This window comes from Rissa tridactyla, unplaced genomic scaffold (assembly GCF_028500815.1).
Source record: "Rissa tridactyla isolate bRisTri1 unplaced genomic scaffold, bRisTri1.patW.cur.20221130 scaffold_47, whole genome shotgun sequence".
NCBI classification, from domain to species: Eukaryota; Metazoa; Chordata; class Aves; order Charadriiformes; family Laridae; genus Rissa; species Rissa tridactyla.
The window spans coordinates 29,457-51,503 of NW_026529679.1; the positions used below are offsets into that span (position 1 = coordinate 29,457).

Here is a 22,047-nt window from a genome sequence, read left to right on the forward strand (position 1 = left end):
AAACTGAACACTCCCACATCTCTCAGCCTTTCGTCCTATGAAAGATGCTGCAGTGCCTTAAACAATCTTTGTGGCCCTTTGCTGGACTTGCTTTGGTAGGTCAACAACGTTCTTGTGTGGGGGAGTCCAGCACTGGACACAGCACCCCAGGTGTGGCCTCACCAGTGCTGAGCAGAGGGGAAGGGTCACCTCCCTCCATCCGCCAGCAAAGCTTTTCCTGCTGCAGCTCAGGAGGCTGTTGGCCTTTGCCACGGGGGTGCATTGCTGGTTCATGCTCAGCTGCTTGTCCTCCAGCTGCTTGTCCACCCCTGTGCTTCTACATCAGCTGGCTAGAGCAGCCCAGTTCCCCCAAGACTCCCCTCACGCGTTAGGCCCCTCACTCCATCTTGGCACACCTCCTCTGCACCCTCTCCAGTCTCTCCTCTTTCATTTTGAAAGGTGACGCCCACTGGCTCCTATGGCAGCTGCCATGGTGCCCAGACCCTTCTCCTCAGAGCACTCCTTCATCGCTCAGGTCCTTGCCCGTGCTGCTGCATGGAATTGTTCTCCAGCTTTTCCTTCTAAATTTTCAGATTTCTATTGGCCAGACTCCCAGGTGTGTCAAGGTCCCCCTGGACTGAACCTCCAACAGCGTAGCTTATAAAGTATGTGTGCCAATGGTCATCCTGAGTCATGGTGCTTCTAACAAGTCCAGAAACTAAGTAGCTGCAGATATGAAAAGAGTACTTCTGTTCTGACCTCATGCTCACAGCAGCATCAGCCATGGAGTCAGACCATGTTGCTCAAAGCTTTATCCCATGGGAGCTGGAAAACATCTAAGGGCAGAGATGACACAATGTCTCTGGGAAACCTCCTCCAACACTTGGATGCCTTCATGGAGAAAAAGATTTTCATTTTCTCTCTCCTGAACCTTCCTTATTTCAACATCTGACCATTGTCTATTAACCTCCTGCCAAGCACCACTGGTACAAGCCTGGCTCCATGGCCCTGAAAACCTCCCCACGGGGACAGACCGGCTGCTAGGAGGATCCCGAGACCTTCCCTTCTCCAGGCTAAACAAGGCCCTTCCCCTTCAGCCCCTAAGCATCTTGGTGCCCAACCGCTGAACTAGCTCCCAGCTATCAGAAACTTCCTTGCTGTGGTGGGTTGACTCTGGCCAATAGCCAATAGCCCAGCAGCCACACTGTTGCTCACGCATTCTTCCCCCTTCCTGAGTGGGACAAGGAAGAAATAAAGTGTGAAAAGTTTTGGGTCAACAACAGCAGTTTAATAGGTGAAGAGAAGAGATTAAGAAAACCTCAACAAGTGAAACACAGGCCATCACTCACCACCTCCCACAAGCAAACTGATGGCAGTCGCCAAGCAGCAGCCTCCTTGAATGACAAGAACTTCACCGTCTTCTTCCTCTGTCTCAAGTTTTTATTCCTGAGCATGAGGTCATATGGTATGGAATATGCCTCTGGTCTGTTTGGATCAGCGGTCCTGGCTGGGTCACCCTCAACTTCTTTCTCACCTCCCACCTACTCAGAATGAGAACTAGAGAAGGTCTTGACACTGTGCAAACTCTGTTCAGCAATACCCAAAACATTGGAGTATTGTCAGCACTGAGTTTTCTCAAGTCCCACGGGCATAGGAAACAGCCATCCTCCGGGACTTCCTGTGGCTTGGTCCAGAAGAGAAGCCGTGCTGGGCTGGCCTTCTTCCTTTAGGAGAGTTAGACCTGCAGCCCATGGAGGACCCCGGTGGAGCAGGCTCCTGGCAGGAACTGCTGCCCAAGGAGAGGAGCCCATGCTGGAGCAGGTTTTCAAGCAGGACCTGTGGCCTGTGGGGGACCCACACTGGAGCAGTCCATGCCAGACCAACTGTACCCTGTGTACCCTGAGTACCCACCTTTCTGTCGCCACCGCTGAGTTTCATGAGAGCAGGTGTGGATAGATCTGCGATTGTCTATGTCCTCTTTGCCTCGATCTTTCCCTGCAAGGTCTCCCGGCCCTCTGTGACTTGAAGCAGGACCCTGGAGGAGAACAACCAGCGGTGGATGGGCATCAAGTCAGGGGTCACTTGAGCAAGCACCATCCTCACCAGTCTCTAGGACAGGATGGGTGGCATCCCAGGGAGCTGAGAGAGCAGGCCGATGTCACAGAGAGGCCCCTTCCATCATCTTTGAAAGTGGGGGCACTCCCTGATGACTGGCGGCACCCAAATATTGCATGCACCTTTCAGAAATGCCCCATGGATGAGCAGGGGAGTGAAAGGCTGTGCTCTGTGGTCCAGAGCAGGTCCCCTCAGATGCAACCTGCCCTGTTTAATGTGTTTTTAATGACCCAGAGGAGACGAGAGAGTGCTTTTTCATAACAGTTGTAGATGACAGCATATGGAGGAGAGCAGACACGGTGCTGGAGCTCAAGGCTACCGCCCAGGACAGGCTGTCCTACCGCCAAGGACAAAGACAGGCTGGAAGGCTGGGCCAAAAGGAAGCACACAGTATCCAATGATGACAAAGCCAAAGTCCTCCCCTTGAGGTGCACTCATCCTGTGCAATGGCAGAGGGCATGGGGCTGCATGGCTGGATAGCAGCTCTGCAGGAAAGACTTTGGTGGTCCTTGGGTTTCATTGGGACAACCATGAGCCGTCAGCAAGGGAGGCCAAAAGCATTCTGGGCTGTATGAGCAGGAGCACAGACAGTGGAAGTGATGATCCCCTTCTGCTCCGGACTTTTTACACCACATCCAGGTTACTTCTTTGGTTTATGTCACTGGATCTCTTCTAGCAAGTGACCAGGATGTGTTTGGAGAAAGCCCTCAGTAACTGGTCTGGCCCTGCAGGAGGCTGCTCGAGACACCTCCCGACGTCCCATCCAGCCTAAATATGACTGTCCTTTCTTCCCCTTCATTTTTTCAAATTAGGGAAAGCTCTCAGGTTGTCTCTGACCACAGAAGTCATTCACATCAGGTGCCAGGGTGCTTCACAGGTGTCCCCAGACAGCCCTGACCACATCCTTTTCATTCCTTGAAACCACAATTCCTTCTCTTTTTTCTCTAAATCCCCTCCAAAATGAACGACTTCCTTGTTCATCCATTCCCCCTTGGCCATGCTTTTCTTTTTTCTTACAACCTTGGGGTATATCTGAGGTGGATGGTGTGCTGATTTTCAAACTCGGATAGCAACTCCATTAGGCAAATCATTCTCTTTCATTACCTGTGGGATCCTGCAATTCCCCATATTCTCATCTGGTTTGAGGCACTGTCGACAAAACCTGCAATGTTGACCATTTGGACTTTGAGTCCAGAGGGACCTTGACACACCTGGGGACTTGGCCAAATGAAACCTCCTGAAGTTTCATAAGGCAAAGGGGGCAAGGTGTGCACTGGGGGCAGAACAAAGCCGGTGCACTGGGACAGGCTGTGACGCGACTGGCTGAGGAGTGTCCTGGGCAGAAGGGTGTGGGAGTTATGGTGGATGCCATAGATGGATCCCATTGTGAAAGGAGGATGGAGAAACTGGAGAAAGTCCAGAGGAAGTCTGTTGGGATGGGGTTAGGGTCCTGAAGCACGTGAGCTGTGTGGAGAGGCTGAGACAACCGGTCCTCTTTAGTCTGCTGAAGGGGAGGCACAGGGCAGTCTAAGAGCAGGTGACATCTTCCTGGAGAGATGAAGGTGGAGGCAAACTCTTCTGCTGTGGCAGATGTTTGGCAGAGGCAACAGCGGCAAGCATCCTCCATGGAGCTTTATACCGAATATTAGGAAAAATGGACTAGGCGGACGTTGCCCTGCAGCAGGACACCCATCGACTCTCTGTTATCTCCATCTTTGGAGGCTTTCAGCTCCCCAGAATGTCACCCAACCTGACCCTGGGATTGACAACCCTACCTTTGGGTGAGAGGCTGGACCAGAGGCTCCCCCTCCAACCCCTTTCCCAAAAGCCCTTCCATGAGCCTGTGCCTTGCAGTGTGCCCCAGGAGAAGAGAGTCAGGTACAGGTGAGGCTTTCTACAGTAGAGGCTCATGGGACAATTCAGGGTGGCATTGTCCTGTGTTCAGTAGGTATCTCGTCCTACCTTTGATTACTCTTTACATTTCCCGGCCAGGCTCCTTACCCATGCGGTGCTTTAGGCTGTGGAGAAGCTCAAAACCAACTCTTTGACTCGGTTACTTTCATTTGACGTGCTGAAACGCAGGGCAGACGAAGGCAGTTCAGAGCTTCTAGGATCTCTGCTGCACGGTTAGGACTCAGCAGACTGGAAATGCAGGTAGCGGTGTTGTGTCAGTGTACTCCAGGGGTCAGGAGCAGTGGGTACCGGTCACAACACCGCATGCAAAATTTGCCTTCCTTTGTGCCTTTCCAGAGATCTGGGATCTGTACCTTGGCCTCTACCAAGTACCCTATCCCCCCCCTCCACCTCTTACTGGAACCAGGGAGAAAATACACAAAGCGGGCATGAATTCAGGGAAATTCTGTCTACGAGGTGTCGTCTTTAAATGATGACAAAGAGATAGCAGTGAGAGCAAAACCACTGTTCGAAGAACTTCATGCCAGAGGCTAACTACTGAAAATGACACCCACTCTGACAAGTAATAGTAACTGTCGGGAAGGAAATAAAAGAACTTTAGTTCATCATCATGAAGAATAAGTGTTCCCTTGCAGCACTGTCCTCTTTCTGTTCTTAGTGATAGTGCCATGAATTCCAAAACATGCTTGAGAGCTTCTCTGTTTTCCCTTGTCTCTGAAACTCAGCCTTCTCAGACCTGGAAAGGACTACTTCAAATCTCTGCCACCCAAATCTCTCCCATTGTTTCTCATGCTTTTACCCCAAGACCTTTCTTCCCATCGCTTCAGCACGCTGTGGAGCCTCTTGTTTAGCTGGGTGAAGTCAGGGTACTCTCTCGCACAGCCTGGCCTAAAAATCCTCTCTAGGTCATGATCCCGCTTCTATCACCTCATTTTACGTACAGCTCCAGCCCCCTTCTGCAGAGCTCCAGTGACTGGGCAGGTTTCCTTTTTTTCCTGCTTGTTCACCTTTGCTACATTTTTTTAACTGTATTCATACCAATTATTGTCTGATGTAACGCATTTATCTCCTCACAACTTCACCCATTTCCAGTTGCAGTCTGAGACATATCCCCTCTTGCAGCAGACATTGTGCAAAATCCTATGGAAGGCCACTTTCCATGCTATGGAATGTCACTTCAGTGCTGCATGTTCATTTGGGTTAAAACGAACAGAAACAAACACAGAAAAAAACACACTGGGCTAGTTTTTCAGAGAGGCAGTTTCAAAGTGGCAAAGCAGTTCAATACATAAATATTGAGAGCCAAGTTCACATTTCCAGCAAGGGGAAAGGTCCCAATTTGCTAATTAAACTCTTTGGCCCATCCTGCCTGGAGTTGTACAGCAGTTGTGTCACACAGTAGCCAGTGTCAGAGGGAAGAGGGAGGCAGCGGGAACTGGAATGGTTTGGGCTCAAATGGAACTCAGACCCTGAGCTGGCAGGACAACACTGGCCGCAGTCGGACACAGGTTCCCTGAGACGACTGTGAGTTCAGACCATGGGCGTGGAGGATGCACAAACCTCTTGAAGTCCCATCTCGGCAGGGGAAGAGGAAGGGTTTGTGAGAGACATGGGCATGCAGGGAAAGAGCAGTGTGTGCATAGCAATGAGCGTGTGAAAGGCCGGAGAAGGACCTGAAATAGCAAGGGGTGTCAGGCTGAAATGTCAGAGGTTGAATTTTCACTCTGAGGCAGCAGAATGAGGAGGATACGCACTTCAGCGCTGGGTTGTGGAGCTAAATAGAGGATTCTAGCATGTCTGGGGCTTGCAAATCTTGGGGGATAAATGAGCATTGACAACGCTTTTGGAAGAAAGCAAATAGGTTGGGAGGGGACACCCACAGGAACTGGCAAATCCTTATAAATCCACAGCTTTTTTTTTGGAGCTAATGAAGCCGGCACAGGCATGGGACAGTGTAGTTGCAGTGGGCATGGCTTTGGGCCTTGACACCCCAACAGACCTGAGTAGGCTTCTGCCTCTTCCACTGAGACCCATGAGAAGGCACTCGCTCCTTAAAGCTCCAGCACCTCGTTGCCTCCTCACCCACCCACCACAGAGCCTGCAAAGGGTCCTCCTGCTGACCAGTACCCGGCTTCACACACTCACACATTACACAGAGCCCTGAGCATTCCAAGAGGGAAAGGAGCTCCCTCCCCAAAGGATGGGGGTCAGGCCTTGGCCATCCTGCTTGGGGAAGCAAATCAAGGGCTTTCACAATGACTTCCATGTTTAAATTTCTTCCTGTAGCAAGTGTCTCTGACATCCTTTCCTGCTTCACCAGCCCCCAGGGACAGGAACTTTGTCTGCTCATTCCCTCCTCCGTCTCTTCAGAGGCGGAGATCAGCAGGGCCTGCTAACACCCCCAGAAACCTGGAGGTTTGCTTCTGACTTTTACTTCTCCGGGGGCTTGCTCAGTCTTTCAGGATCTGCAGTGCAGGAGCTCGGCACCAGAGGGCTCATTAACACGCCAAACGCCCTAAGGAGCCAGCTCTGAGCCTAATTCTCCTTTAGTCTTCCATTCTTATGGGGTTCATGAGAGAGGTGTCAGGAGTGGAGTCAAAGTGAAAAGATGCCAAAGCCAAGAGCCCAAGTGAATGAAATACTGGATTTTCAATAGCCAGTTCTGCATTAACACAGTGCTGCAGCTGGGTTACAGCACTGTCCTCTTTCTGAGGAATTTGAAAACTCACAGAATCACCGAATGATAAGGCTTGGAAGGGACCTCGGGAGATCGTCTAGTCCAACCCCCCTGCCAGAGCAGTGTCACCTAGAGCAGGTGAAAGTCTTCCCTACAGAAGTCTTCTCTAGGTGCTGATCCCAATGATATCACCTCATGTTACGTACGGCTCCATCCTCCTTCTGCTGAGCTTCATTGATGGGCAGTTTTCCTGTTTCTTTCATGGTGGTTAGCCTTCCCTGCCTTTTTGTATTGTATGCATGTCAAATAGTGTCAGAAGCAACACATTTATCCTCCACACCTTCACCCATTTCCGGCTGCAGTCTGAGATATTTCCCCTCTTGGAGCAGACATTGTGCAAAGCTGCTCCATGTAGGGAAACCCACTTTAGTGCTGCATATTCGTTTGGGTTAGAGAGAAGCACCAAACACACGCTGAGCTAGTTTTTCAAACAGTTTCAAAGTGGCGTAAAAGATCAAATCCAGAAAAGCCAAGTTAAAAAAAGGGAGGAAAAATGGGCACATCTGTATATTCTGAACTGACAAATTTTCTGTCAGTGAAGAGAATGTCCCACAGCCTATGGGATGTTTTCATCAGTTGTCCCTGTGGGAAGCTGGGTTTCTTGGGCCTCTTGGCTTGACCCTGCCGCACTCCCATTTCCAGCAAGAGGAAAAGCTCCGGCTGAGGCATCAAACTGTTGCCCATCGTGCCTGGAGAGCCAGGACAGTTGTGTCACACAATACCCAGTGTCAGAGGCGAGAGGGAGGCAGTGCGAATTGAAATTGTTTGGGCTCAAATGTGGGAAATACTGTTTCCCATGATATTCTCCTGGAGAAACTGGCTGCTCATGGCTTGGACGGGGGAACGATTCATCAGGTGAAAAACTGGCTGGAAGGTGGGCCCCAAAGAGTGGTGGTGAATGGAGTTCCATCCAGTTGGCAGCTGGTCACAAGTGGTGTTCCCCAGGGCTCGGTGCTGGGGCCCATTCTCTTTAATGTCTTTATCAATTATCTGGATGAATGGAACGAGTGAACCCTCAGTAAGTTCGCAGACGACACCAAGTTGGGAGGGAGTGTCGACCTGCTTGAGGGTAGGAAGGCTCTGCAGAGGGATCTGCACAGGCTTACGGACCGATGGGTCGAGGCCAATGGTATGAGGTTCAACAGGGCCAAGCGCCAGGTCCTCTACTAAGGTCACAACAACGCCGTGCAGCACTACAGGCCTGGGGAGGAGTGGCTTGAAAACTGCCCGGCAAAAAAGGACCTGGGGGTGTTGGTCAACAGCCGGCTGACTACGAGCCAGCAGTGTGCCCAGGTGGCCAAGAAGGCCAACAGCATCCTGGCCTTTACCAGGAACAGTGTGATGAGTTGGACCATGGAAGTGATCGTCCCCCTGTGCTGGGCGCTGGTGAGGTCCCACCTGGAGTGCTGTGTCCAGTTTTAGGCCCCTCACTACAAGAAAGACATTGTGGGGCTGGAGCGGGTCCAGAGAAGTGCAAGGGAGCTGGCGAGGGGTCTGGAGCACAAGTCCTGTGAGGAGCGTCTGAGGGAAATGGGGGTGTTCAGCGTGGAGAAAAGGAGGCTGAGGGGAGACCTTCTTGCTCTCTGCAACTCCCTGAAAGGAGAGTGTAGAGAGGTGGGGGTTGGTCTCTTCTCCCAACTAACAAGCGATAGGACAAGAGGAAATGGCCTCAAGTTGCGCCAGGGGAAGTTTAGACTGGACATTAAGAAAAATTTTTACACTGAAAGGGTTATCAAATATTGGAACAGGCTGCCCAGGGAAGTGGTGGAATCCCCATCCCTGGAGGTATTTCAAATTCGACGGGTCAACGTAGTGCTTAGCGACATGGATCAGTGATGGTTTTTGTCAGTGCTAGGTTGATGGTTGGACTTGCTGATCTGAAAGGTCCCTTCCAACCTAGACAATTCTATGATACTGTGACCCCCCAGTTTCTCTAGGAGGTGGTCTGGGCTACCTTTTTCTTCCAGTACCCAAGTTGCAGATGTTGTGGTCCCTCTAGTGCCCAGTCCAGACTTAGGCCCTGAAAAATAACTTGCTCGCAGGCATATTCTACTCTCTGGTCTCTCTGGTTTGGTGTTTGCTTGTGGTTAAACCACTAACATACGCACCAATGTTATATGCATATGCACCATTATCACCAGTTGCCTGCCGCCCAAAGTACAAAAGGTCTGATGACTTGTGGTTCCCACTCCAGTGTCTGGCACTTGAACCTCCATCTGTGCAGAGAGACCAGAGAGCTCCCTCGCCCCACAAATCTCTTGGAAAAGGAGGTATTAAGAAAACAGGACAGGCTGTGGTGATCAGTTGTGGGGCACAGCCAGGGAAGTGTCCTGACCAGCCACCTGTTTGCACATGACCATCTCATTTCATCCTCTTTCCTCTCTCTTGTCCCATCTTGTTCCTCTAGAAACCTTTGGTCCTTTCCTAGAAATCCCACAGCAAGTCTTACACAGTCCTCAAATGTGCTTTCTGGCCTCCCAGCATGAGTCTCAGACACCCAAGACAAAAACCCCCCTCCTCCATAGGCAAGGTCATCCTGGCAGGCTCTTCCATTGGCCCACTTAACTAACTAAATTGACACAACTATGTCAGGACTTTCTTGGAATTATTGTCTTACCTTTTGAGTTCTGAATTGCTCCTCAGAAAGCATGGCAGCTCACGTCCTACAAATGGCAATCCTTTCTTTTTTATGGAAGGGCTGGAGACAAGGTCAGATGGAAATGCCTACATGGTGTATGTAGGTATATGCAGCCTTGTGCAGGAGGAGTGGGGGTTATTAGAATCAAAGAATCATAGAATGGTTTGGGTTGGAAGGGATCTAAAAGATCATCTAGTCCAACCCTCTTCCATGAGCAGGGACACCTCCCACTAGTTCAGGTTGCTCAAAGCTCCTGACCTTGGACACTTCCAGGGGTGGGGCATCCACAACTGCTCTGGGCAACCTGTTCCAGGGTCTCACCACACTCATCATAAAGCATTTCTTCCTTACGTCCAATCTAAATCTACCCTCTTTCAGTTTAAAGCCATTGTCCCTTGTTCTGTTGTTACCGGCCTTGGTAAAAAGTCTCCCTCCATCTTTCTTGGCCTATGACCACTATGTTTTCATCTGCAAACAGCGTGGCGAGAGCCCAGAGATCTCCCAAGGTGGGGTTTGGAGGCCATCCTTTTCGATGCAAAGGAAGGTGAGAGCAAGGTGGGGCAGCCGGGTGGATGACTACAGCCTGCAGGGAAAGAGGCAGAGGTGATGGAACACCGTAGGACAGCCTGTGGTGGAGAAGACAGAGGGATGTGGCAAAGCTGAAAGGCCCCTGACAGAGCCAACCTCTTCATGCCTTGGGCTGTTGTCTCTGCCACTGATGCCTATGAGGAGACAACCAGTCCTTCCAGCACTGGGGTCTCATTGCCTCCTTGTCCATACTCAGGAGCCTCTGGTGGTGTCGTACCATAGCCCTGTCCTTGGCATTGCACATCCCCACATCACAGTGTCCCAGAAAGAGCCCTGAGGAATGAGTGAGGGACAGGATGTCCCTTCCTGGGGGCTGGGGGTCGTGCCTTGGCCCTTTGGGTGATGGGGTCAGGGCTTGGCCCTTTGCGCTAATGAAACACATCCAGGTTTACTCAGCATCAGAGACACCTTCACCTTGCTTTCTCTGACCTGTCATCGCAGCCTCCACGTTACTGCTCCAACCAGACCCTGGTGATAATTTCTGAGTGGTGTCCCATAGTGGGACCCATTAAGACTACAAGAAACTTTGGAGTTTGAACCTGACTTTGACTCCTTGAGAGGTTTCTTCAACTTCCTCTCAGCATCCGAGGTTCATGGACTTGGCATCAAACCCACCAGAGGGGTCATTAAAAGGCCTTGGGCTGGTCCTCTGCGTCTGAGCTGGGCTGGGCTCCTGGCATGGAGGGAGCTCATGGCAAGCGGGCAGCGCTGCAGAGAGACGGCTCTGCCCAGGAGCAGCTCCTCTGCCAAGCGCAGCAGGGCTGAGGGCACTGCCTGCAGGCACCCGAGAGGAGCCAGGCACAGAGAGGACAAAGGCAGCTGGGAGTGGGAGGAGAGTTCTGAGCTTGTTCTTGGGGAAATCTTCACCCCTGTTGACACAGTCAGTCTCTGGCTGTAGGGCAAGGCAGGGGAGTCTCCTGGAGGGATGTTCTAGGGCTGGCTGAGAGGAGCTGTCAGGATGGCTCTCCTGGCTTCTCTGGTGTGGAGAAGGAGGACGTGCTTCAGAGCAGGGCTGCCCTGCTGCACCATGGCAGCGACAATGAAGGACGGCTGCCTTCTGCGAGGGACTGTGGCAGGGTTTTGAAGACAGGTGGGTGTGCAGGCAGGGGTGCCCAGGGCTGTCCTTGAGAGCAGGGTCCCTGCACCCCAGGGGGCTTTGTGCCAGGGCAGGGACTCTGCTGCTTGCCAGGGTCAGCTCTCAGCCTGCCCAAGGAGTTCCCCCCCGAGCTTCTGTGGGGAGAAGCTCTGGGGCAAAGGAGAGACTCCCCTCAGGGCAGGGTCCTTTGGCTCTTTTGAGAGTGTGCTGTGTGGGTCAGGGCTGCCCACAGCTGCAGATCTCCCCCAGAGCACTGGCAGAGCAGCATTTACAGAGGAAAGACAAGGCAGGGGCTGCCTGGAAGATGAAGACATTGCAGGGTCTGTGCTCTCAGCTGTCTCCTGAGGGAAAGGAGCTGTCACTGTTCCACTGAGGGATCAGCAGATCTGCCAGAAAGCTCACAAAGCGCCTTCACCCCCTCCTCTCCCTACACACAGCACCAGCAGCACCTTTGCTTCCAGCATCAGGCTTTCTCTCATCTCCTCCTGAGGAGCCACAAAGAGGGAGATGGCCCTGGGCAGTGCCCTGCTGCCAGGAGGGGTCTGCAGGGCAGAGCTGAGCCCCCAGCGGGTGGGATGGGCTCTGGGAGCAGGGAGAGGGAGGAGACCTGGGCACAGAGAAGCAGCTCCTGGCAGGGGCAGCTCCAGGCAGCAGAGAGCCACTCCACCGGGCTGCATCCCTCTCTGCTCCGCTGCACAGGGACAGAGAAACCAGATGGGAGAAACCAACTTTGAAAATGGACACTTTAACACCCACAAAAGACCATTTTCATCTTCAAGTACATTGTCAGGGAGACCATTGTCCAAGAAAGAGAGGTGTAAGCACAGGACAGCTGGGTGGTGCCCAGCAGGTCACTGGTGTGCAGAGCAGCTCTCCTGACTCTGCACTGGGGCACAGAGAGCCCTTTTGTCCCTCAGGGCTCAGCAGTGTTCAGGCTAAAGGCAATGGGAAAGAGAAGGATTTCTGCCCCTGCAAAGAAAGTGCCCTCAGCAGCACAAACTTGATCTCACAAAAAGGAGCTGAATGAAATTATTCCAAAGGAAGAGAAGTCCTTTTGCGGAGATCTTTTTGGAAACAGAATGAGGTGGGGTCAAAGAAGTCTGCCTTAACTTGCCAAGGTCTTTCCCTCTTTCAACAGTCCCCCATGCCCAGAGCGGAACAAATGTCCAACGGCAGCTCCATCAGCCAGTTCCTCCTCCTGGCATTCGCAGACACACGGGAGCTGCAGCTCTTGCACTTCGGGCTCTTCCTGGGCATCTACCTGGCTGCCCTCCTGGCCAACAGCCTCATCATCACCACCATCGCCTGTGACCACTGCCTCCACACCCCCATGTACTTCTTCCTCCTCAATCTCGCCTTCCTCGACCTTGGCTTCATCTCCACCACTGTCCCCAAAGCCATGGTCAATTCCCTCTGGGACACCAGGGCTATATCCTACACAGGATGTGCTGCCCAGCTTTTTCTGTTTGTCTTCTTCCTTGCCGCAGAGTGTGCCCTTCTCACTGTCATGTCCTATGACCGCTATGTTGCCATCTGCAAACCCCTGCACTACGGGACCCTGATGGGCAGCAGAGCTTGTGTCCACACGGCAGCAGCTGCCTGGGGCAGTGCGTTTCTCACTGCTGTCCTGCACACGGCCAGTACATTTTCCCTGCCCCTCTGCCAGGGCAATGCTGTGGACCAGTTCTTCTGTGAGATCCCCCAGATCCTCAAGCTCTCCTGCTCACACTCCTACCTGAGGGAACTTGGCCTTCTTATATTAAGTGCTTTGTTAGTTTTTGGATGTTTTATTTTCATCGTGCTGTCCTATGTGCAGATGTTCAGGGCCGTGCTGAGGATCCCCTCTCAGCAGGGACGGCACAAAGCCTTCTCCACGTGCCTCCCTCACCTGGCCGTGGTCTCCATCTTTATCAGCACTGGCTTATTTTCTCACCTGAAGCCCCCCTCCATCTCCTCCCCAGTTCTCGATCTGGTGGTGGCAGTGCTGTACTCAGTGGTTCCTCCAGCAGTGAATCCCCTCATCTACAGCATGAGGAACCAGGAGCTCAAGGAGTCCATTAGGAAAGTCATTTATTCGATGTTTGTCAATATTGATAAATTTTTCATCACTGTCCACAAATGACATCTACGGTATCCCAGTGCAGGCCTGTACTCTGTTTATTGTTTTTTCTTTCTAGCATTTCCTGTAGTGTTGTTTATGGTTATTACGTTTTTAAATAATTGTTTGTATTTAGCTCACTCTCCTGAGACATGAACCCATCTCTCTCTATCACCTGAAACCTGTATAAATGTTTTTCTAACACAATTTGAGAGCTGCCACTTCTGTAACGTCTCTCTAATACTGTGACATCTTCCCTGTGCAGTTCCTCAAGTTTTGGCTGTTCTTCCAAAGCTGATATCAGGAACAGGCCCCGATGTTTCACCCCAAAAGGGCCCGAGTAAAAAGCTCGTTGTCATATTGGAAGCTGTTAGGGAATAAGGGTTGGACTTAGGACTCATCTGTTGTTGCCTATTGACGGTGGAGATGGTGAATGGTCACCGAGATACTGTCATAGTGCAGTGTCCCAGCGTGCGACAGGGCAGAGGACGTACTCCAGGAGAAGGATCTGGAGGTGCCTGGAGAGCCTGCGAGATAGGCACGGACTGTGTGCACCTGGGGTGGTCAGTGACTGGAGCCTCACAAAGCGAGCGATCGCCCAAAGTGGAGTCACCCAAAGGGAAAGCATTAAGTCCAGGTATCTGCAAGGAAACAAGATGGACACAGGCAACCCGACACAGACCAACTCCAAAGGGCACCAGCACCTTTACAGCGACCCACCAACAGCAGCACTTACACGACCATGAGCAACACAACCGGCCCCATCCTTTTCCCACTCTGTGGCTGATCTGATGTGAAGGTTGCATGAGTGGTCCCTACATTCCCGGCCCTGGGTCTCTCCATTGCCCCGTGTCCTCCTCCTCCTCCTTGCCATCCCGCCCCAGCAAAGCATGTACATACATTCATGCCAAAACCACACAAACAAGAGTGAGCCCACTCACACAGCAAATAGCCAGGAGCAGAGTTGAGTAAATGTCGTGGTTTAACGCCGGTCAGCAGCTAAGCACCACACAGTCGCCCGCTCATGGTACAATGAGGGAGAGGATCAGAAAGGTAAAAGTGAGACAACTCATGGGTTGAGATAAAGACAGTTTGACAGGGAAAGCAAATGCTGTGTGTGCAAGCAAAGGAAAATAAGGAATTCATCCCCTGTTTCCCATTGGCAGGCAGATATTTAGCACTTTCCAGGAAAGCAGGGCTCCATCACGCATAACGATGACTTGGGAAGACAAATCCCATGACTCTGAACGCTACTCCTTTCCTCCTTCTTCCCACAGATTTTCTTGCTGAGCGCGATGCCCTATGGTATGGAATATCCCTTTGGTCAGTTGGGCTCAGCTGCCCTGGCTGTGTCCCCTCTCAACTCCTTGTGCACCCCCAGCCTAGTCGCTGGTGGGGTGGGGTGAGGAGCAGAAAAGGCCTTGGTGCTGTGCAAGCACGGCTCAGCAATGACTGAAACACTGGTGTGTTACCAACACTGTTTTCATCACAAGTCTAAAACACAGCCCCATACAAGTTACTAGGCAGATAATTAACTCCACCCCAACTGAAACCAGTACTGCAGGACTGACCACGGTGATGAGGCGTGGGGTTTGGCCAGACCAGCACTGACCAGCCACCTCCCCATGGGCAGCTGGCACCTTGAATCCCCCTCCTCCACATCTTCCATAGGCTTCTTCTCCACGATCGACCTTGATCCCTCCCTTTCCCTGCCCCAGTCTCCTCCCCAATTCGTAACCCACACCAATTACTTTTTGCCTAATAGTCTCAGGTTTTACCCATTTGTACACAATTTGATAGTTTGGATACCATTGCCTAGGTCCTCTGGGACTTCAGTGGCATCACTGATGGCTTCCCTAGGCACTTCCCTTGCAAGACTTGACTGCCCAGGAGATCCCCAGTGCTTCCCCTCTGTGCAGTTTGGCCACTTCTCACATCTGCAGCCGCCTGTGAGACCCAGGCGATACGGACCCTGTGATACGGACACAGGCAGCTGCCCATACTGCTGGTCCCTTCTCACGCTGTTCTCTGTCACATTTCTCATGCCACAACCCATAGGTTCCCATGGCATGTGCTGGTGGCTTCAGCCCAGAGCAGGGCCTCACCAGGGCCCCAGTCATCTGTCTGCAGCCTTCCCATCTGATGTCCTTGATGACCTCATGATGTCTGCCTTCTCCTGGCCAATCACCTTGCTGTCATGAGGTGACTTCACAAGGTGATCTCACGCTGGATCCTCTGGAAGTACCACCGGATACTGATGGGCAGACAGCGGAGGTCTGCTTGAAAACCTGAGAAACAAATGTTAAAACTTATGAGCATGACATCATCAGCTGAAAACATTGAAAACTTTAAAAACTATCAGTGTTTTCCCACAAGATCAAAATGAGTTTTCAGGGTGTGCATGAATATCAAGAGGAGAGCTATTGACCTTCCACTCTGTTTGCAGTGTCAGTACTCTCTGGATCAGGCTGTGCATTTAATCTCCCTCATCTTTCACGTATTCCCACCTCTCCCAACTAAACTGACCCTGTCTGCAGTCACCTTTCCAGCAGCGCATCTGCATAAAAGCACTTGCAACAGCTCTGTAGATTTCCCTTCCCCTTCCTCTTTCATCATCCAGACACCTCTCAACAGTCCAGTTGATACTTTGAGATTCATGGAGTTAAAAGCTTGCCTGTCTCTCAACAGTCTGTCTCATTCTGCACATTCTTTAGTTTTGCTGATTTGATAATTTTTCATCTCTCTAAAATATTTCTTGCATGGTCATGCCTTGTGGAAGGTGAACCTCATTGGTGGCAGATTCTACTTGGCACACAGCTGAGGAGTGGTTTATTTTAATGGTGAACCTTATCAGTTTTATTTTGTTGGTTCAAAAATAAAAACATCCCTGTTTGCCTGTGTGCAGCAGGTCTCTGAGGAAAGCAGGTGGGAGCTGGTGCAAAGGAGCTGGAACATCCAGCTGCAGACTGCGGTGGAGAAGTGTGATGGAGGGAAAAAGGATACAAGTCCCAGGTGGCCGATGAGAGCATGGTGGGGTTGGGGAGGTGAGGAGCAAGGTTGGCCATCCTGTGTCAGACCTCAAGGGACAGCTTCTGCCAGCAGTCCAGATCTCCTTAGGAGAGACCCTGGATCCATATCAGTCAGAGAATGCTGCTCTCACCTCTTCCATGCCCTGGCAAGGCAGATCCTGTCCCTCCCGCATGGCTCAGGGCTCTTCCTGGGGCAGGGGGAGGTGGGGGGTGTGATGCTGAGTGAAGGACACCGGTGGGACAGTGCCCAGCCTTGCTGGGGGTGTGCAAGGAGGCCATGAGGAGGCCCCCCCAGTGCCTTAGGACAACATGTCTCCTCACAGGCCTTGGTGGCAGAGACCACTGCTGTGCCCCAGGGGACAAAGACTTGCGTTCTCTTGGTGACTTCCAGCCTTGCCAGTGCCCTTTGCCATCTTCACCGCAGTTTGTCCTACAGAGACCCACAGCTACTGGGTCTGGCGGGGATGGAGTGAACTTTCCCCATAGCAGCCCATACCCTGCTGTGCATTCTACTCGTGCCTGGAACAGTGTTGATTCCGCACCAATGTTTTGGCTATTGCTGAGCAGTGTTTGCACCGCGTGAAGGCTGTCTCTCCAACCCCGCCTAAAGGTAGTACACTCGGGGTGGGCAAGTGGTTGGGATGGACCACAGATGGGACGGCTTACCTGAACTGACCAAAGGGATATTCCTTGCCATATGACATCATGCTCAGCAAGAAAAACTGAGAGAAAAGAGAGGGAAGGGGATGACATTCATTATTAAGACATTTGTTTTCCAAAGAGACTGCTATATGTATAGGATCGTTGCCTCCCAGGAGGTAGCTGATATTGTCTGCTGACAGGAACTAGAGGAAACAATCTCATCTGGTTTTGCTTTGCTTCTGCCTGTGGCCTTTGCTTTTCACTTTATTTTTTTTTTTATCCTTTTCCCCACAAACACTCTCCCCCTCTGTTAAGTTACCTTTATCTTTACTCATGGGTATTTTCACTGTCTTTTCTCAGTTATTCATGCTGAGGAGGAGGAGTGAGGACATCCCATGGCTTGGTGGGCACCTGATGGCCAGCCATGCATAACCCACCAGTCATCCTTCCTAACTCTCCTACTACCAACAGTGCTAACTGGGTGAGATTCCTCAAGGGCTCCCCACAACTTGGCATCATCCACAAATGAGCTGAAAGTGAATTTTCTCGCACTGTAGAGAGAGATGATACAAACATTCCACAGTGGTGGTCAAGGGTTAGTCAATGAGGGACGCCATTAGTAATTGGCTGCCAGGAGGACTTTGTACCAGAGATGACATTTTAACATTATTGTTCAGACCGCTTCCCACCCAAGCACGGTGAGAGCAGCAGCTGGAGAAAGTCTTCACCTGGGCAGGAGAGCTTTCCCAGGGTGGAACTTCTGATGCACACATGGGACACCAGCACTAATAGGAAGGAAAAGACTGGGTCTAAAAAGAAGGTTATGAAATCAAAGGCCATGAGTGTCATGCTTTCACTGCAGGGGCGTTCCAGCATTGGGGCAAAACAACAGAAGAAGTGGTCCGGGACATCAGGGACACAAAATGTATCTGGAAAAAGAAAAAAATGACACCTGTAGATGACAGAAATCCCCCTAGCCAAGGTGCAGCCTTCTTCTGGAGACAGCCCTTCCAGTTCCCAAGCCTTGCCGAGAACAGGGGGTGGCATACAGCCCAGTACTCATCGTAGGATGTGGCCACCAGCAGGAAACACTCCGTACATGCCGAAGGTGCGGGAAGTAGCACAAATATTGCTGCGAGCAGAGATTGTGCTGTCCCCAGTCAGGGGACAGTCAGGGTGGTGCCGCTGGAGCAGGTTTCACAGTTTTCCAGGAGCATCCCCATGATGAGGAGGGTGTTCCCAACCACAGTCACGGGGCATGTCGTGAGGAAGAGAGGAGGAAGAGATGGGAGGACAACTCTGAGTGAGAGCATTTGTTTCTCTGTTTGGTGCTTAAAAAATATTGTGATTGACATTGAGAGAGGTGAAACGTGGAGGGGTGTGTGCCTCTGGCTGCATTCCTACTGCCTAGACGTGCTCTGTGCTTTGTGAGAGGTGAGAAATGCCATCTTCTGGAGGGCAATGCCGCTCACGCCTGCAGAACCCTTTCTGACTGCACCGGGGAGATGCTCCACAGAGGTGCTTCTGTCACACCATGTAACCAAAGGGACAGGCCATGAAGAGAGGGGAGGGTGAGGTAGCACACAGGCTGTTCCTGGAGACACACAGGGCACTGTCAGGGCTCTGGCAGGGCTGTTCAGAGACACGAGTCCTTCCCTGGCACGGGCAGAGGCCCTGCAGCAGACTCCCTGGCCTCCTGTTGCCACTCCCAGAGGCTGGCAGCCCCTCAGCCCTGCGCTGTGTCTCCCTGCTCGGCACCTCTCTGAGATGCCCCACGGCGTGAGGAATGGACACAGGGACCTGGGGTCAAGGAAGCCCATCCCAGTGCTGCATTCAGGGGGTTTCCCTGGGGACGTTACTCTCCAAATGAAGTGACCTCCAGATGCTGTCTGTCCCACAGGCCTTCAAGGAACCCCCAGGAATAGCTGATGGTGTTTGTGCTCTCTCAGGTTCATCTCCCCACACGCACATGATGTGCATGCTTACATCTCATTCCTACAATACAAACATGAACTTCTTTGGAGGGACAACCAACCTCCCCAAGCTGGGACGAGAGGCCAGTGCTAGAAATGGTGGTTGTTACTGGAGAGGTGTGTGAGGATTGCCCTGGGGCATCTTACCCCTGCTGTCCAGCACACACAGGGACAGAGAAGAACCTGCTCTGCTGGCCCTTCATGTCTTTCCCAGGAGCCCTGGCTGAGTGAGGAAGCTGCCGCTTGTCCCCAGCCTGCACACTCACACAGTTAAGCTGCACACGGGTGTTTTCCCTTGCAGGGCACTTCCCTGGGCATTTTCTTGACAGCAACTTTGGAAGAAGGCCTGAGCCCTCAGGCACTGCCCTGAGGCAATGCCATGGTGTGATGGATGGAGCTCTGCCAGAGAAGCACCCGGTGCCTGTCCCTGCCTGAGGGGACAGCACACAGCAGGAGTATGAGCTGCCAGAGCACTGGGTCCTTACAGCAGCGCCAGCGCTCAGCAGGAGAGTGTGGAAACAGAGAATAAGTCTGAAAAGAAGAAGGCTGGTGCTCCCTGACAGTGCTGCTGTGCTGAGACACTTTCCCCTCCACCTCTGCTCACAGGCATAGCCCTGCAGCTCCAGAGTGAGTTCCAGAGGAAAGATCTTGGGCAAACAAGTCACTAGAAGGTTCTTTATTTTGCTTAAACACACAGAGAGCACAGGTCCTCTTTTACAATGTCTGTGGGATTCACAAATTAAGACAGATGCATAATTAGCAAGTGCAAAAATGATGAGAATTCTTTGTGGACAGCATTATACAAAGAAAAACAATGACACAATCACAAACTCAAACAAAACCCAAGAAAAACTACAGAAGATGGGGTTGCCCTGTAACGAGGGACATTAGGAGTGATTTCCAAAACAGGACAGTATACTGCTTCTGGTCATCAATTTCCACAGGGCGTCCTTGAGCTCCTGGTTCCTCATGCTGTAGATGAGGGGGTTCACTGCTGGAGGCACCACTGAGTACAGCACAGCCACCACCAGATCTAGGACTGGGGAGGAGACGGAGCGGGGTTTCAGGTAGGCAAATGCTGCAGTGCTGACAAACAGGGAGACCACGGCCAGGTGAGGGAGGCACGTGGAAAAGGCTTTGTGCCGTCCCTGCTGAGAGGGGATCCTCAGCACGGCCCTGAACATCTGCACATAGGACAGCACGATGAAAACGAAACAACCAAAGCCTAAACAGGCACTAACCACAAGAAGCCCACCTTCTCTGAGGTAGTCTGAGTCTGAGCAGGAGAGCTTGAGGATCTGGGGGATCTCACAGAAGAACTGGTCCACAGCATTGCCCTGGCAGAGGGGCAGGGAAAATGTACTGGCCGTGTGCAGCAGAGCATTGAGAAACCCACTGCCCCAGGCAGCTGCTGCCATGTGGACACAAGCTCTGCTGCCCATCAGGGTCCCGTAGTGCAGGGGTTTGCAGATGGCAACGTAGCGGTCATAGGACATGACAGTGAGAAGAGAAAACTCTGATGTAGCACACAAAAATAAAAAAAAGACCTGTGCTACACAACCCCAGTAGGAGATGACCCTGTTGTCCCACAGGGAATTGGCCATGGATTTTGGGAGAGTCGTGGAGATGGAGCCCAGGTCAAGAACAGAGAGGCTGAGGAGGAAGAAGTACATGGGGGTGTGGAGGCGGTGGTCACAGGCGATGGTGGTGATGATGAGGCCGTTGGCCAGGAGGGCAGCCAGGTAGATGCCCAGGAAGAGCCCGAAGTGCAAGAGCTGCAGCTCCCGTGTGTCTGCGAATACCAGGAGGAGGAACTTGGTGACGGAGCTGCTGTTGGACATTTGTTCACTCTGGGCATGACAAACTGCTGAAAGAGAAGATATTGAGAAGTCATGACAGACTTCTTTGAGCCTATCCTGTGCTGTTTCCCAAAAAATCCCCCCATAATGACTTCTCTTCCTTTGTAATTCAGCTCCTTTTGTGAGATCAAGTTTGTGCTGCTGAAGAAACTGCCTTTGGAGAGGCAGACATCCTTCTCTTTTCATTGCCTTTAGCCTGAACACTAAGAAAAAAAAAAAAAGGAAAGAAGGGCTCTCTGCCCTTTGTGACCTGCTGGTCACCACACAGGCATCCTCTGCTTACCTTTTCTCTGGCAGATCTGCTGATCCCTCAGTGTAATGGTTCTGCAGTCTCAGTGACTTACTGAAACTTGACAGCTGCTTTCCCTTTCTCCTCTAGAGCAACCTGAGAGCACAGACCCTGGAAAGGTCTTCATCTTTCAGGTAGCCCTTGCTTTGACCTTTCTGTTGAAATGCTGCCTCTGCTGATGTCCTGGGAGTGATCTGGAGCTGTCAGCCGCCCTGATCCATATGGCACTCTCTTGAATGCAATAGGACCCTTGTCTGACAGTGATCGTTCCTTCCAACTACAGCCTCTCCACACAGAAGCTCCATATAGAGCTTCCTGGGCAGGCTGAGAGCTGACCCTGGCAGGTGGCAGAGTCCCTGCCCCGGCACAAAGCCCCCTGGGGTGCAGGGACCCGGCTCTGAAGGACAGCCCTGGGCACCCCTGGCTGCACACCCACTTTCACGACTCTTTACCTTTTCCAGGGAGAAGGCAGCTGTCATGCCCAGTGCCTCTGATGGTGCAGCAAGGAAGCCCTGATCTGGAGAATGTCCTCCTCCTCCACAGTAGAGAAGTTGGGAGAGTCCTCCTGAGAGATCCCAGAGGCTGTGGGATGTGCCAGCTTTTGGAGATCATTCCAGGAACCGCAGCTGCTTTCCTTTGTGAAGATTTCTCCCCCCATTAACTCTCAGCATCCTCCCCCTCCAGTCTACCTTTAATCTCTCTCTGCCTCCCTCCTCTCCTCTCCTCTCCTCTCGGGTGCCTGCAGGCAGTGCCCTCAGCCCTGCTGCGCTTGGCAGAGGAGCTGCTCCTGGGCAGAGCTGTCTCTCTGCAGCGCTGCCCGCTTGCCATGAGCTCCCTCCATGCCAGGAGCCCAGCCCAGCTCAGCAGCAGAGGACCAGCCCAAGGCAGCCCTTTCTCTGCCCCCTCGGGGCTCCCTCCAGGTGTCCCTGGGGCTCCAGGGGAACCTGCTGGGAAACAGGATGAAGTCAGCACTGATGTTCCCTCCCTCAGCTGGGGACAGACACTTCTTTCCAGCAGCTGCATTTCTCAATCAGAGACAGATTGAGGTCCAAGAACAACTTTTTTCTCTTTTTCTTTTCTTCCTTTTTTT

General features: G+C 52.1%; 2 protein-coding genes across 2 annotated transcripts; one reads left to right on the forward strand and one right to left on the reverse strand.

The window, feature by feature from the left end:
- Positions 1-12,229: 12,229 nt before the first annotated feature.
- LOC128903543 (olfactory receptor 14A16-like) lies at positions 12,230-13,189 on the forward strand. Its single transcript, XM_054187558.1, has one exon. It carries the CDS (start codon positions 12,230-12,232, stop codon positions 13,187-13,189), a length of 960 nt encoding a protein of 319 aa, XP_054043533.1.
- A 6,507-nt stretch (positions 13,190-19,696) lies between these two features.
- LOC128903544 (olfactory receptor 14A16-like) lies at positions 19,697-20,668 on the reverse strand. The gene has a single exon (XM_054187559.1). It carries the CDS (start codon positions 20,648-20,650, stop codon positions 19,697-19,699), a length of 954 nt encoding a protein of 317 aa, XP_054043534.1. The 5' UTR covers positions 20,651-20,668.
- Between the last annotated feature and the right edge of the window lie 1,379 nt (positions 20,669-22,047).